The sequence below is a fragment of the Lupinus angustifolius genome, chromosome LG20 (genome assembly GCF_001865875.1).
Source record: "Lupinus angustifolius cultivar Tanjil chromosome LG20, LupAngTanjil_v1.0, whole genome shotgun sequence".
Classification (NCBI taxonomy): Eukaryota; Viridiplantae; Streptophyta; class Magnoliopsida; order Fabales; family Fabaceae; genus Lupinus; species Lupinus angustifolius.
This window is the reverse complement of record NC_032028.1, coordinates 12,251,828-12,268,326: the sequence shown is the minus strand read 5'-3', so window position 1 is coordinate 12,268,326 and position 16,499 is coordinate 12,251,828. Positions and strand designations below refer to the sequence as shown.

At 32.7% G+C, this 16,499-nt stretch overlaps 2 protein-coding genes across 7 annotated transcripts; both read left to right on the top strand.

The window, feature by feature from the left end:
- Positions 3,848-6,447, top strand: LOC109335174 (MATH domain and coiled-coil domain-containing protein At3g58270-like). 2 transcript variants are annotated; one of them, XM_019571275.1, is made up of 4 exons: positions 3,848-4,002; positions 4,255-4,403; positions 4,837-4,997; positions 5,548-6,447. In XM_019571275.1, the coding sequence occupies exons 2-4, from the start codon at positions 4,285-4,287 to the stop codon at positions 6,300-6,302; spliced, it is 1,035 nt and encodes a 344-aa protein (XP_019426820.1). In that variant the 5' UTR covers positions 3,848-4,002; positions 4,255-4,284; the 3' UTR covers positions 6,303-6,447. The 2 variants fall into 2 exon arrangements, with proteins under 2 accessions (XP_019426820.1, XP_019426819.1); XM_019571274.1 differs by lacking the exon at positions 3,848-4,002 and adding an exon at positions 4,030-4,104.
- On the top strand, positions 13,552-16,260 carry LOC109335318 (universal stress protein A-like protein). 5 transcript variants are annotated; one of them, XM_019571454.1, is made up of 4 exons: positions 13,552-13,875; positions 14,857-14,939; positions 15,647-15,765; positions 16,002-16,260. In XM_019571454.1, exons 1-4 carry the CDS (start codon positions 13,617-13,619, stop codon positions 16,096-16,098), a joined length of 558 nt encoding a protein of 185 aa, XP_019426999.1. In that variant the 5' UTR covers positions 13,552-13,616; the 3' UTR covers positions 16,099-16,260. The 5 variants fall into 5 exon arrangements, with proteins under 5 accessions (XP_019426999.1, XP_019426997.1, XP_019426998.1 ...); XM_019571452.1 differs by having other exon boundaries at positions 14,836-14,939; XM_019571453.1 differs by having other exon boundaries at positions 13,552-13,884.

The following is a 16,499-nucleotide window of genomic DNA, read 5'->3' as shown; positions in this document are numbered from 1 at the left end:
TTTCACCACACACAAAATGTAATGCACTGAACAGTGCCTAAGACCGTAAAAAATAGTGCCAAAAACTTCATCTTGATAATTTCACCACACACAAATTTGATGCACTGAAGAGTGCGTAATCCCATTAAAAAAATCAAGATTGTTAATTAATATCCTCTTTTGTAGGTTGTTAATTAATTAAATTTCGACTGAACAGTGCCTAATACAAAATATGCACTGAACAGTGCCAAATCAAATTTCGACTGCACAGTAACACTAATAGATGCAATTCTGATTCAATTTACAAGAACAAGAAAAGCTAAATTCCCAATTGTGCAAGATCGAATTCAAAATTCAATAAATATATCAGATGCAATTCAATAGAGAATATGTGTTGAATCCATCTAATTCAACATTGTTATGATGTAGCATAAATGATCAACTCATATATTTTCAATTTTCATGACATACAGCGGAAGCAAAATATCCCAAATTAAAATTAGAGTTCATGCAAAATTTTGGGAAAACACCTTCATGGAGAATCGTGAAAATTCAGAACCTACACTTTGATATCACTTGTTGGGAATTCCTTATGATTGGTGAAATACCAATCCTATGATCTTGAATCTCATGATTCTTACACACATATATGAAACAAAAGGTGCAGTGTCATACATGAATCCACGTTCCTAGATGTGCTCATTTGATCTACGTTTCTGAAAGAGGTTTTGTGGTATGATGACCTTCCTCAACCAAATCCCCGATTCCTCTTCGGACTTGCGTTTTCACTCTGATGGGGAGAGGAGAAAACTGAATTTGATTTGGTGTATTGGGGACCATAACCTTCCTCATGCGTTAACTTATAGAGTTCCCATTATCCCCTATGGGTTACCCTGATGGGTATCCATCCATTAAGCCCATATCCGTTATCAGCTTTTAGAAATATAAGGGGTGCTAGTAATTAGATCACTTATAATATAACCCCGAAAATAAATAGCTGATATCATTGTATCAAATATATGATTCACACCTTAATTAGAAATTATAAATTTCTAACATCACATCTTTGTAGACACGAATAGAACAGAAGCATGGAAGCAAGACAGAGTGTGATGGAGGAAACTGGTGGTGAGAGTAATTATCTGGCCGCAGGTGCATTGGAGTGTAGGATGAACATGAAGGTGATGGTTGCAATAGATGAGAGTGAAGGGAGCTTCTATGCTCTTAAGCGAGCCCTGGATAAGCTATTCACTAACAAGGTTACTAGATGAGAGAATGAAGGGAAGGTGTTTCTGGTTCATGTTCAGTATAAAGTTCACAACTATAGATGGGTGTATCCGGTCTGGGTTGGACCAAGTGGAGGTGGTTTGTTTCCTTTCTAATTAATATGATGTTGTACATAAATATGAGATATATATCATTGGTTACCAATGATGGGGTATCCCGCATCATTTTCTAAGCTAATCACATTTGATTTAGCAATATAAAAAATTTATTTTATGTTTTTATGTTTTTTCTTTTAATTAAGTGATATTTTTTAATTAGACTGAAACACTATTAGAGGTAGCAAAACTATCCACAATCCATAATCCATCCAAATTAAGTCCATCCGTTAGAAGTAATAAATTTTAATTAATATAATCTAATGGATAGTGTTGATAATGGATGAATTCAAATCCATCCATTATATCTAATAAATATCCACAAGTATATACCTATTTGGACGGATACCCAATCCATCCAAAGAAATAAAAAGTAAAAAAAAATTCCAAAAATTAATATACATACCCAAAAAACTTTTGTTGATTCGTTTTCAATTTGCATTTATCTTTCATTATTTATTGTCATTTTTTTATGTCTCCATTTATGAAATTTATTTTTTAAACATTTTTTGTTGAATTAGATTGTAGTATTGCCCAAGTGTTTAAAATTTTCTGAATTTTTTATAGAATTTTTCTGTTCAATTTTAATTTTCCGAATAATTCCTGCATTTTACAATTGAAAATTGAAAATAACATAAGCATCAGACAATCTAATGGCTTAAATCCCACCCTTTATAATTGGGTACATTAATTACCCTTAACTTTTTAAATCACTTTTTAAAAGTGTTTTTAAAAAAAATATTTTTTTAAAATTAAATTAATTTTAAAAATAATTTATTAAATAATAAATTTTAAAAGGATTTTTTCATTCAAAATGTTTTATTAAAAATGCTTTTAGTTCAAATTAAAAATAATTAAATGGATTGGATATTCATCCATCCAATCCAATAAAATCGGTACATGGATGAAATAGATGGATTGTGATCCATTGAATACGAATGAATTAAATAGTTTAAAAATGTGATTTTATATTTTTATATGGATTGATGGATGACTTTTCATCCATTCATTGAGATCCAAATCCAAATCCTCCAATTATCACTCTTAGCTAATACCAATAATACAAATTAAAAATTAAATGTAAATAATAATACAATTTTAAATAAGTATGAATATCTTCTCAATTTGTTCTAAAAAACATAAAAATATAAAATGAAATAATCATATTAAGAATGGAGGAAGAATAGTAGACTCACTTCTCTTCCTCAAGTCATCATTCGTCGCTCACACTATATTGTTTTTGCTCCTAAAAATAATTAAAACACACCTAACAAACAAACATTTTTTATATAAAACTACAGAATCTTGGTTTCCTATTACTGATAGAGATACGTAGGAGATATATATTATCTTGTAAGACAAAAAATAAAAAATAATTTATTCCCCTCTAAAAATAAAAAAGTAAAATAATCATGGAGAAGATACCCTAGAGATGTCTGCTCTAGAGCCCATCAATTTATCGAGCTTGAAAAGACGTCCAACACCCAACCCCCCGCTGACCACTATGTGCACAACTCCTTATGAGAGACCAAAAAACCCCACTTCACCGAACACTCGAGACATGACCATCCCTCTTTTCATCCGTGTTTGTGCTATGTGTTACCCGGAACATTCAAAAGAATAAGTGGAGAGTGCAAGAAAACTGTCGGATTTGGAAGAAGAGGGCGAATGCCTAGATAACCCCCAACTATTCAAATGCAGTTGAGAATGAGCTACCCAAAGATGACCAAGGACGACATCACACCATCCATCCAAGGGAAGATAATGACTGATTTTCCGAGAGTATATCTCATACATATAAAAGCTGTTAGGATCCCCACTATCCACTATTTGATCAAGGCAGACCAGCTTATTCCTCCTTGGAGCTTTCACAATAAACTTACTCCCTACAACTCTCACCTAACTTTCTGCTCTGCGGCAAGGACATACCTAGATTGTGACTATTAAGCATATTGCAAACTATAAAGTCAATTATGCATAGAGTACAACCTTCCTAGGTTGCTCGACATGGATAAAGCAACCCCTAATCAGCCATGACAGGCCGACAAGCCCAAACAGTCGAATATGCCAACAACATCTGCCAAAGAATATCCTATCAACCTTCATATAAATAGGGGATCCACCCAATAAGAAAGTAACATTATTCCCTCGTAGCTTGAACTCTTACTCTTGTCATTCTATTCTCTTTATTCTCTACTCATTCATATTCCGACTTGATCGTCTAAGCACCTTTTCAAATACCTTCACGAGGGGGCCCAAGCTCCGATCAGACACTCCAAGAAGGTCTCTTGCAAATCCATTGAACAACTCAGTCACTCGATACGATGATACTAAAGTAAAGAATAGTTCCTTACCTAAAAAAGGTAAGAGGTTACCCTTTCGTATTGTCAAAAAAATTTGAAATTTTCCCTATAATAAATATAACAATTAATAGTAACGTGTAAATTTTGGAAACCAATATGTCTTCACTCTTATTTTGTAATGAGCTTTATCCAATGACAAACTTTGTGCAATGGAGTAAGCAACATCGACGACTAAATTGTTTAAGAACTCTTTCGAAATTTCATTCTTTCTATAATCTTTGACTTTGTATCACCTCTGACCTTCTGTTTCTCTTCTCTCACATTCATCGGAAACTAAGGTCCGTTGTTAGTACCCTTAGTGCTTCCCGCCCCCAAAATTTTCTTATTATTGAATGATCGGAGTTCATATTTGTATTCTGATTTTGACAGTGCTATATTATGTATTATTTTGTTCACTCTCAATTTTCATGCATATTCTTCATTTGTATTATGCAATCGTTTATTGAATTCTTTCACCTACAAAAGTTGTGGCAGTAATTAATTGTTAATTCATTTTTAACAAAGTCTCTTTGTTTGTTTGTTCTTTTTAGTGTTGGTTTTGGAGCTGGTTGGCTTTAGAAATGGAGAATCAACAAAGAAGTGATGAAACAGCGGAAACGTTTACATGGACGATCAAGAACTTTTCTAAATTGCACAACAAGCTGTACTCTGAGAATTTCTTCATTGGAGGTCATCCATGGTACTTAAATCAATTCATGTTAATCATGCTAACCTTTATATTCTGAGACTAATATGTAAGTGTGATATAAAAATTTATGGTTAATCATATATATGGTTGAAGATAAGTTTTAAACAGCAGTTTAGGAAACTTCTAAAACCTTGAAGTTTCAGATAATTGCGGATATATGTGGTCTATACTGCCACAATTGGTTTCGGCAACTCTCAAAATATTGATGTGAACCTAAATTTAAAACCTTGGTTAATGAGTTCATCAGTCAGAAACATGCTCATTAGAGAACTTGTTAAACATTCTATTCACGTTATTATAATGATTTTTTGCATCCGAATAAAATAATGTGAGGCAAAATTTTGTTACTATATAGTATATCTACGTGTTTGACGTGTTCCTCTTAGACAAAATTTTCATTGATTTGCATTTTTAATTTGTTTAGGCGGATCTTTATATTTCCGAAGGGTAACAATGTGGACTACTTGTTGTCAATTTATTTGGATGCTGGTGACTCTGCTAATTTGCCTTATGGCTGGAGCAGATTCGCAAAATTCAAGTTGAGTCTAATTAATAAGGTCAATAGCAATATGACTAAAACAAAAGGTATGTTTCACACTTCCTTTCCCTTGCACAACATTTCGTTTTCTTTTCACTTTCTTCTTCTCACTTGATTTATTAATTGAGTTTAGCTGTGTTATTTCCCTATGGATAAAACATGTGTTTCTTAGCAATCGTATTAGGTTTTACATTTTTGGCGTCGTATTATGCGAGTTTACAATTGATGGCCTCCTTTAACGTTTATGATCCTTTGCTATTTCTAACTTTTCTGGATTCCCTCTTTCTTGTTAACAACATTAATATGTTCTAATTGATTGATTAAAACTACTACATAAGCTTCCATTGTTCGACTATATTGAGTTCTATAATCTATATCATCTCAACACTAACATAGTGATATGTCATTATGTCCAATATGGAGGCTTTGTATGATGCTTTAAGTCATGATGATTTTTTACATAAATAGACTATTCTTTTGGGATGGACTTTTTTCATGACTTTGGTCATTATACATTTTAATTGTGTGTACATGTGAGTCATATAATTTTATTTTCATCTGAGATGAGTAATAACCTTTGATTTACTGATTTTTCAGAAACTGAACATGAATTTAATGCAAGAGAGAATGACTGGGGTTTCACGGCATTCATGCCTTTAAATGAACTTTGTGACCCTAGCACAGGCTTTATTGTGGATGATACTTGTATAATTGAAGCTGAGATTTTTGTTACCAAACGTGAACGTGAGAATCAGGTCGATCAAGCAGCCAAACCTGCTACTGTTACTCTGGTTTCAACACAAGTTAATGTTGTGTCTGATAATCCTTCACCTAAGGAAACATCCTCTACCTCATTGGGCGAACTCATGGAATTAAGGGGCTTAGGGAAAATAGAAAACGCTTTTGTTCCGCTACTGGAAGAAGTATGTTCACGATATCCATCTCTTATCAAATGCCAGCAGAATAGAAGTTGTAGGTTTACTGAATGGGCATTCACAGCTTTGGGTCGAGTTCTACATTTCCTGAAGACTAAAAAAGTTAAAGATATGAATGATGTTCTCTTTATGGATCTTCAAACTTTATGGGAGGAGCTTGAGACATTTAAATTTGATTTGACTTGGCTGGAGCCCCATGTTCAATCTGCATTAGGTATGAAAAGTTATATGGAGAGAGCAGCAGAGGTGAAAAAGATGAAGGAAAATGTGACTGTTCGAGAGATGGAAATCAAGAGGCTGAAGGCAAAGATGGCTGCTGCTGAGATAGATCTTGACATAGCAAAAAGAGACTTGGTGAAAGCTGAAGAAGGCTTCGAAGAGCGAGATTTGGATGGCAAACTAGGATATGAAGCATAGACATGTGTGAGTTATTGGAGAAATTACCAAAGATAATCAATAATCAACTGATTTTTAATTTTATTTTCTGGTTGATTCATGAAGTGATTAATGTGTGTGAATAATTGAATATGCAATGCAATAAGAAATGAATGGTTCTTTTGACTTGCTATTTACCTTAAATTGTGTATGAAAAATCTATCTGTGGTCTGATTACATTGGAATTTACTTTCATGTGCAAATATGATAATTACCATTATAATTTGAGGTAACTATTGAATGCGTAAGAAACAACAATGTTTGCTTCACTTAGTATTATTAAATCTTTGAGTCATACATTCAACAACGCTCAATGAAGCAAACGTTGTTGAATGTATATTCATCCATCATATTTAATAATGTTTGTTTCACTTAACACTGATTTCCCTTTACCTATCATTTAACAGTGTCTATACATGAGCACTATTAAATATGCGTTGTTAAATACGAATTTTGACGTACTAAGTTTTCGTATGATATCCACCTTTTAATGTTATTATTTGTTCATTGTTGGATCATGTGTAAAGTATAGTATGCATTACAATGAAACAACCTTCCATCTTCCTGAACTCTTGAGATATTTTTAATGTTTTTGCAAAATGCATTTTTCATAATAATGTTATTACTTTTCAATCAACAGTCTTATATAAGCATTTAGTCCTCAGGTATGCGGATTGATATTGTACTCAGGATTAATATGGAGGAAATGGTTATTGTTCCTTCCCAGTCCAAAGCTATGTCATGGCTGGATTAAACCACCAAGCTTCGGCTATGTACCGGAAAGAACGAGCTCACTCCAAGCACTTTTGGATTTAGGCCGATCAACCGAACAATTCAGAGAAAGGACTCAATAGACCGAAAGAGACCGAAATAACAATATAGGGGACCACTACTTTTGTCATTTGTCTGTCACGCTGCCTGCACAGGACTATCACACCACTTGAACGACATAGAGCTCTGTTGTATACCACCTGCACCCTGTACCCACTTTCTGTCAGACGACAAAGACATCCATAGAATACGGTTATCAGATGTATAGTATGCAGAGATAAAGCAACTCATGCTTGTCTGGGACAGGCATGACATGACAAAATGTTTGGTCATGCCAACAGCATCTACCAGAGAATATTCCATGTCATTCTCTACTATAAATAGGGGACATCTCCTATATGAAATATATCTTAACTCTCTCTATTAATCTTGCATTACATTCTCTTTATTCTCATACATCTCATATACTGACTTGAGCGTCGAAGTACATTTTCATGTGCTCACCCAGTCACTCCTAGATCAATCTCATGCAACATCTACAAGACTCGTCGACCGAAAACCGCCCGTCCAACCTGACTTTCCCCATACCCAAGAACAATTATAAAAGTTAAATAAATCGTTGTTCCGAAAAAAGACAATGAAATATCTATTTTATACAACAAAAGTACTAGTGATGATCACAAAGATTAAATAAAAATCAAGCTATTCTTTGTTGATAAATAGAGCATGTCTTAAAATAGTACCTTCCATGAATATTAATGGAGTTGAAGTGAAGATGAGAAGAAGAGAAAGCTCTTATTCTAACTAACTAATTCTCCAAGTAAATATACAATAAAACAGAAAAACAACAACCAAAGAAAGATGGCTTCATGCTTAAGCAAGGTCAAGTCCTTAATGAGCCTTTTAATCTCACCGAGAAAATATAAGTCACCATTGCAACTAGGCCTAGGCCTTGACCGAGTCAAGTTTCTAACCACGCCCATCAGCATGATTGAGGAATGCCCACCATGTTGGCCAAGCCTCAACGCAGCATGACCTTGACCCTGCGTGACAGTGTAGTCGAGGCTGCTGGGACAATCTAACCGAGACTGAGGGGTCGTGTGGCCATATGTTGAAAGCAGATTTCCACAATAAGAATTCCTCCTTCAACAACAAATGTGTCACTTGTTGAAAGGTTAATTCGAGTTGTCTTGCAAGTTTATTTTACTTATTTAAAGAGTGATGAGTGATGAACAATTTATTTAGTTAGTAACTTTACTCATTTAATCCCTTTCTGGGTTCCTTTTAACCATACCATAAATGTCAGTCTCATTTTATTAAGTTAACCATACCATTTCTTACGAAAGGTTGGTATAAAAAATAAAAGAATAAAACAATAAATAAATGTTAGTTGCGGAAATGTAAATAACAGAAAGTAAATGTTAGCAGTTAGATTTATTATTCATCACTCTTTTATTGTTTTAAATAACAATTCATTGATTGTATTGCACTTTTTATATTATTCTTACGTACAAAGTTACAAACCATGAATTGGTTTGAACTTATGTTTTTATGAATCTTTAATCAACAAATAAAATTTATAAGCTAACACTTTACTATGTTACACTTGCATCTCTTTCAAGATTCAATGATAGTATAGTATAGGGTTATGTCGAACCAAAATGAATAGCATTAGAAGAAAATCATATGATTAATAATTTTTTGATGATTTTATATTATGTTGCATAAAAGTTAACTAAGAAATATAAACTAGTATTCACAATTTCTTGAGGAGAAAATTTGTTTGAATTGTGGAATTATTTCTAGACTCAAATAATTTTGAAAACATTAGGCAAGTTATGTGTTATACTTTGGTTACTTCCAAACAAGAAGTCTAAATCCCCTATCTAGTGTCCTAGTATGATAAGATAATTTTCAAACCTTATGTAATACACTAAATAATAATTAACTGCAACTCGTCGGTGTAGGTTGTCACACCCTACTTCAGGCTCTGTTAACTTTATTTAGGCTTGAACATAAATTGCTTAAAAATAAATGCTTTGATATGGAAAGTGAACTAAGGTGTATGTTATACTTTTTAGTTCACTTGTAACCTTGAGAAGAAACATTTTGGATATTTAAATCAAGTTTTAGGTGATCAAGCTAAAACCGCATTAGAACTTCTTAAAGAATCAAAATTTACCAAAATTAATAACTTGAATAAATATTGAAGTAAAAAAAATGTTACAAATGAAGAAAAGAAATAACATTACACCATAATCCAAAGCAATGTGTCGGAGCGTTAGCCATCTATCCAATGATGAGATGCTTTTGGACCCAAATGAGATTAAAAAATTATATTTTCCATCACATTTGTCAACTCCTTTCTCGTCTTGAATTCTAAGAAACAAATTACAAAATTTACATAAGAACTAGCTTGGAACCATGGCCCCAAATACAAGAATTCTATAGAGAAGTGTTTTTGAGAGAAGAAGTGAAGAATGGAAGTGTATATTGAATGGTGGAAGAGGGCCCCTATTTATAGGCAACCAGGTCACCGCCAGACCCTCTTGGTCCGTGCCAGGCGCACCAAACCTTTCAGCATGTGTTTGATCCTTAGCCAAGCAGCTTAGTCAGCTGCTTGTTGTTGACTCACCAAAGCTACTTGTGAGCTACTTGACAAGGCTATTATGCGCTATTCTAAAGGTCTTATCAAGTGAGGTCATGCATGATGCCATCATTTCTTGGTGGCCAAGTCAAGTTGACCACTTTCCGGGTCCAGCCCGTTTGGCTGCTTGGGTGGCACCGCTCAGCTACCTGCTTGAGCAGCTTGTCCTGCTATGGCTAGATGTGTGGTTCCAGGTTAGGCGGTCTAGGTGCACGCTAAGATGTTTGCTTCAACAGGTTATCTTGTTCCAAGATTTCTGACCGTGTCAAGCTTGTGCCTGACTAAGTCAATTTGGTGCCAAGAAAGCTGGGCAGTCCTGTTTGTCCACGCTAGACTGCTTAGTGAGCAACTTCAAGTTTTTGATCCATGCTTTTGGGCAAGCACTTAGCTTGCCATGTATACATCAGAAGTGGCTTATGTGGACACCTCCTTGCTTGACTATTTTTCTGATTTTTTCTTCTCTTTGATTTTTCCTAAAAAACTTCACACAAAGATTTGGAAAAGAGGCGGACAAAATATACAATCAAACTGTGACAATTTATCTAAAAAATGTTGAATTAAGTTGGTTTTGCATGAATTACATAGTATAAGTGCCATGAAAAGTGTATGAAAATTAAGTATTTTCGCACTTTTCAACTCCCCCAACTTAAGACTTTGTTTGTCCTCAAATAAATGGTAAAACACATCCAAATTGGTTTTGGCTAATTTTCAAGATTGGCATGACATGATTTCAAATTTTGCATAAGCATACTCAAAATTTTCAATGAGATTCTTCAAGATTTGTGACTTTCACACATAATGCTTCAAACATTAATTGCATGCTTATGTTCATCAAAAAATGTGTAACAAAACCAAAGCAAATAATTTTCAATCAAAAAGTGTTTGTTGTGCACACAAGTTCAAAAATAGAACTTTTCAAGGGATGTAAGTGTTTCACTCAATTTTCAACCATTTGCGTGTAGTAATTTGAAATTGGTCTTTATCTTACCTATTCTCTTAAAATTGCATTTTCAATCAAGGATCACTAAGGACTTGTTTTCGGTTGTATTGAGGCTAGACTTGAAAAATTATGGTTTTTCTAGACAAGCAAAATTATTTTAAGAGTACATAAATTTTCTAAATTTTCTTAATGAAACACTTCACTCTTTTTTTTCATAATTTCCTTCCCAACCTTTTATCTTTTTGAACATTGGCTCTTTTTGGCTTTTTCATTGTATTTTTCAATCCTTTTTTATTTTCTATTTTTTTGACAACTTTTGTTGTTTTTATGAAGAGATTGAAAAATATTTTTAACTTTTCCTTTTCAAGAAGCCAAACCCACCAATTTCCCCCAACTTATTCTTTTCCAAACACTTTTAAAAAAATCATGCTCTCTTAATTAGAACTTTTTGTTCTAATTTTTGTTTTTTTGTTCTAATTTTTGTTTATGGGTTTGTTTGAAAAATAATAATTCAGTTTGTTTGACTGAAAGATGCTTATCAAATGATGATTTTATTTTTTGTTAGACTTTTTGACCATTTTTGATTCAATTAAAGATTAAATATGCATTGATCCTTTCCTATCAATCTTATGCAATAAAGAGAACCAAAGACTAAAACATGTTTAATTAGACAAAACAAATGTTAATTTTTCTCTTCTTCACATGTGTTTGGCTCACTCCCTCACTTGGTTTGGATTTACACTTTTGTTTTGAAAAATTATTTTTAACAATCATGTTACACAATTTTAAAATTCCATTTGCACAAAATTTTCTTGTTATGACATTATGTGATTTTTCACAAAAAGTTTAGGCTTATATCTCATTTAGCTCATGAAAGCTTAAAAATATGCTTAGCAATTTTTCAATCATGCAATCTTTGTCAATTTATTTTTTTTGTTCAATTCAATTTGGTTTTGAAAAAAAATTGAAGCGTTTATGGACAAACAAATTACTTTCTAAATAAATGTGCATCATAATTTTTTTATAATTTTCACATATTCATCAATCATGTTTCACCTCTTTAAATGATGGTTTGTCCTCAAGCCAATCAAAAACTATTTTTGAAAGAGATGTTTGATGAATATGGAAAATTATTAAAAACAATACTAAACTAAAAATCTTGCAAACAATTAAATCACACAACATAATTCAAACTAAATTTAAATCAAGAAATAAAATAACTAACCAACCACTGGGTTGCCTCCCAGTAAGCACTCGTTTAACGTTATTAGCTTGACCCCTATTTTTCCGTTTGTAGAGGTTACTCTAATGCATTTCTGATGATGGAGTCTGATTCATTGCTAAAATATGGTTTTAACCTCTGTCCATTCACAGTCCAAGTCGTTTGAGACTTTGGATCTTTTAATTCAATTGCTCCATATTCATTAACACTCTTGATCACATAGGGTCTTGACCAGCTGGTTTTAAATTTTATCGGGAACAATTTCAATCTTGAATTGAACAAAAACACCTTTTGACCCTCGTAAAAATCATTTCTTCGAATTTTAGTGTCATGGTACTTTTTAGCCTTTTCTTTGTATAGTCTCTTGAAGACTCAGGCTTGGAACCTCATTTCCTCTAGTTGATGTATTTGATTCTTTTTTTTTGTTCTTGCATCATTTAAATCAAAATTTAAGAACTTAAGATCCCAATAGACTTTATGTTCCAATTCAACTAGTAAATGACAAGCTTTGCCATAAACAAGTTGGTATGAAGTTTGGCCTATTGGTGATTTATATGCAGTTCTATATGCCCATAAAGTATCATCCAACTTTTGTGACCAGTCTTTTCTTGAAGATGAGACTGTCTTTTCTTAAATTATTTTTAGTTCTATTTTCTTGACCATTGGTTTGTGGGTGATAAGGTGATGCTACCTTATGTCTAATATTGTAAAATTCTAAAACCTTGCGTAATTGAGAATTTACAAAATGAGATCCCCCATCACTTATGAGTACCTTTGGTGTTCCAAAGTGGGTAAACATATTCTTTTTCAAAAAATTTATAAATGTTTTTCCATCCGCTTATGGTGTTGCTAATGCTTCTTCCCATCTAGAAACATAGTCAACAACCACCAAAATATATTCATTTGAAAATGATGATGGAAAAATACCAATGAAATCAATACCCCAACAGTCAAAAATATCTATTTCTAAAATGTATTGTAAGGACATTTCATTTCTTTTTCCAATTTCACCAGATCTTTGACATGCATCACATTTTTGGACAAAAAATTTGGCATCTTTAAAAATAATGGACTAGAAAAAATCATATTGGAAAACTTTCGCAACAATTCTTTCTCTATTGTAATGTCCTCCATAAGCTGAATTATGATAGTGCCACAATATTTTTTGAGCTTCTTTTGAATCCATATATCTTCTAATTATAATGTCGGTTCCTTCTTTGAACAAGTACGGCTCGTCCCGATCATAGTGATTGACTTCCTTGAGAAAATTTCGTATTTGCTGATAATAATTGAAGTGATCAGGATCCCTAAAGCTTTATAGTTGACAATATCATCAAACCAGAGTTGATAGGATATGGATGGTAAAAAAAGCCGGTAAATGTGGTTAATTGGTTATAAAAGAGAATGGCAAACACTTGTTTTTAATAACAATTGTTTTCTTTTCATCTTAATTTTTCTTGTAAGTTTTTGTTTTTGCATGAAACCATTAGCAATGTCTATCTGTAAAATTTACACGTATGCATTCTCCACACAATAGAACCTATGGTGCTGCCAAGTCTCAGCCAGTTCCCACAACGAAAAAACACATAAGATAACAAAAAAAGGTGTCAGGGCAAACACTATCATAATATATAGTATGCTTAACCTTTACTATAATAATTGCAAATTACGCGTAGAGTTTAATCACATTTTTGCAGACACATACATGATAAAAGCATGGAAGTAAGACAGAGTGTGATGGAGGAAACTGGTGGTGATAGTAATTATCTAGGCGCAGGTGCATTGGAGCGTAGGATGAACATGAAGGTGATGGTCGCAATAGATGAGAGTGAAGGGAGTTTCTATGCTCTTAAGTGGGCCCTGGATAAGCTATTCAGTAACAAGGTTACTGGATCAGAGAATGAAGGGAAGGTGTTTCTGGTTCATGTTCAGCACAAAGTTCACAATTATGTGTATCCGGTCCCGGTTGGACCAGGTGGAGCTGGTTTGTTTCTTTTCTAATTAATATGATCTTTCTATTTAAAGATAAGATACATATTAGTATTAGGATAAGTGGGTGAGTCTCAAATAATACTATAACGGTAAAGTATTATGTCCAAATAGTGTCCTGCATTATAACTCATCAATATCTGATTTGATCAATAGAAAAATATTACTTTTTATTGTTAGGAATTTTCATTTTCATTCAAGTGATATTTTTAATTGTTCCGAATATAAAATTGAGAGGACAACTGATTTGTATTCCTTCCATTACTGCTGAGTACATCTTTTATATCAAAAGCGTGTCACTCTTTTATCATTTATTATGATTAGTTAAAAAAATATTTTATTATTAAATTTTTATTTTAAATATATATTTTTTAACTAATGGGAAGAAATAATATTTGAAGCTACACATTTTTTGATACAAGTCATTCGTTGTTATATTAGGCCTAGTAAATCTTCTTTAACAAGCCTCTTGATTTATAATTATTTTTAAATTAAATAAATTAAAAACTAGTAAATTTATTCTCCCTTTTATATTGGAGTAGTATAGGATACTCTTGCACACAATAATTATATTATGAAAAAATATTAAGCGATTCGCGTTAAATACTTGGCACGAATAATTTTGTCGTTTATAAAACAATAAAACATGATTGTCATTGGGGGATATACTATTATTAAAACCAACAAAATCCTCATTTATTTCCATAATTTATTTAAAATAATTACCTCCCATATATTTCATATATTGATTTTAATCATTTGATATTCAAAATCTAAACCTACCAATGAAATAAAATGATCAAATAAAAATTTAATTTTGAAACTAAATTGGGTTGAAGGCACCAGCTTAGCTCCTCAATACTAATTTGTTAGGGTAGTGGCTGTGAAAATGTTATTCGTGTATTTGATGATACAACTATGATAATTAATTATGTCCCTTCAGCAGTATTTTACCCTGCATCTGTAGTTGCCGATTCTGTGCAGAAGGCCCAAGAACAAATATCAGCATCCATTATCTCACGGGCATTGCAGATATGCAAGGATAACCTGGTAAATGTCTCAATAATTTATACCATATTCCCTAATGTAATGTTATGTACAACTACTGTGGGACAACTTTTATGGTGCTAGTGGATTTTATGATGTTTTTCTAGGGTGCATGTATAAAAAAATACAAATAAGTGATGATTAAAGATACTTATTTGTATAAATAACATTGTTGTCCGACAAAATTTCATTTCTTATAAGATCCCGGAAATTACATGCACATTATATAAGTCATGTTATAGATTCTGGAATCGTTACTATTTAGATTTTTCCCTTAATCTCAATGGTACAGCATACAGATACAACCATTAGGTTCTATTTGAAAGTGAGTCCACCTGTCATCTTTCATTGTTCTGGATGTAGTTTAAATGTATGTTGGTTACTAATCTCAAATTGGTTTTGAGATGAAATAAAAGCTAAAGTTAGACTTCTCTAATGTTAGTTTTTAGGTGAGAGATATAGTTGTCTCTTATTGGCTGGTGCTCTTATTGCTAATTAATTTTGAGATTGAAACTTAACAATTTCAACTCTCTAAAAGTGCACAAACATAAGACGATTTAGGTGAGAAGATGAAGCTACTCAATTTGGTCATATGACTCGTGGTCATATGCAAACACTGAATCCTTAATGGGGAGGGGGACAAAAGCGAACTTATTCCTCAAGCCAAATGTCTTACATTATTGTTTGAACATGTTACAATGAAAATGTAGGTGAAAGCAGAAAGCATCATTCTTAAGGGTGACCCAAGGGAAATGATTTGTCAAGCCGTAGAGCAAATACAAGTAGATCTACTAATAATCGGTAGCCGTGGCCTTGGCATGCTCAAAAGGTTATTGCTAGCTTACAATAATTTTGCTGTATACCTTTATGTTTCTTTGCAATTTCTACATTTCTCTTTTTCCCCCAATGCTATATTCATTTCATTTCCATTTAAGACTCAAAAGATTTTATGAAGTGAAAGGGAGAGAGTACAACAGCTAGAATAGGAAAAGGGTCTCGCTATCTTAATTAATCAACTAAGCTTGTGTTTATATATTTTAACTTAAATTGGTTATTTTGTGGCAGGACATTTCTTGGAAGTGTAAGCGATTATTGTGCACATCATGCAAAAACTCCGATCCTTATTGTGAAACCACCAGAAGAGCACAGCAAAAAGCATTAATGGCATGTAATAATATAAAATAAAGCAATACTAATGGTAGTTTACCTGCTTATGTTTAATAAATGTTGTCAAAACTGGAACATTTGTACCTCCTATCTGGTCTTGGTTATGATTTATATTTGGTTTTGGTTATGGTATAAATTTGTTCTTGGTTATGGTCTATAACTATTTTAAGGATAGATTGGACTAATGTTTTAAATTGCGGTTGTGGTCATGATTGCGGTCATAATTATGATTATTGTAATTGTAGTTATTACAGCTGTTGTGATGCAGATTGTGGCATTGCGGTGTAAATTATTTTGTGTTTAAAAAATTATTTTTGAAGAATTCTTTATGGCCCAATACGGCTGCGCTATGAAAGCATCATTGTGAACTAGTGTCACATCGTAATTATAGTGTGA

What these genes read in the sequence shown, in the direction of transcription:
- LOC109335174 (XM_019571274.1), top strand. Translation starts at nt 4,057, where the DNA reads ATGATCGGAGTTCATATTTGTATTCTGATTTTGACAGTGCTATATTAT. An exon ending in TTCATTGGAGGTCATCCATG is followed by an intron (nt 4,404 to 4,836) that starts GTACTTAAATCA and finishes TAATTTGTTTAG; the next exon opens with GCGGATCTTTATATTTCCGA. An exon ending in CAATATGACTAAAACAAAAG is followed by an intron (nt 4,998 to 5,547) that starts GTATGTTTCACA and finishes CTGATTTTTCAG; the next exon opens with AAACTGAACATGAATTTAAT.
- LOC109335318 (XM_019571450.1), top strand. Translation starts at nt 13,617, where the DNA reads ATGGAAGTAAGACAGAGTGTGATGGAGGAAACTGGTGGTGATAGTAAT. An exon ending in GGTTGGACCAGGTGGAGCTG is followed by an intron (nt 13,885 to 14,832) that starts GTTTGTTTCTTT and finishes ATGTCCCTTCAG; the next exon opens with CAGTATTTTACCCTGCATCT. An exon ending in GGCCTTGGCATGCTCAAAAG is followed by an intron (nt 15,766 to 16,001) that starts GTTATTGCTAGC and finishes ATTTTGTGGCAG; the next exon opens with GACATTTCTTGGAAGTGTAA.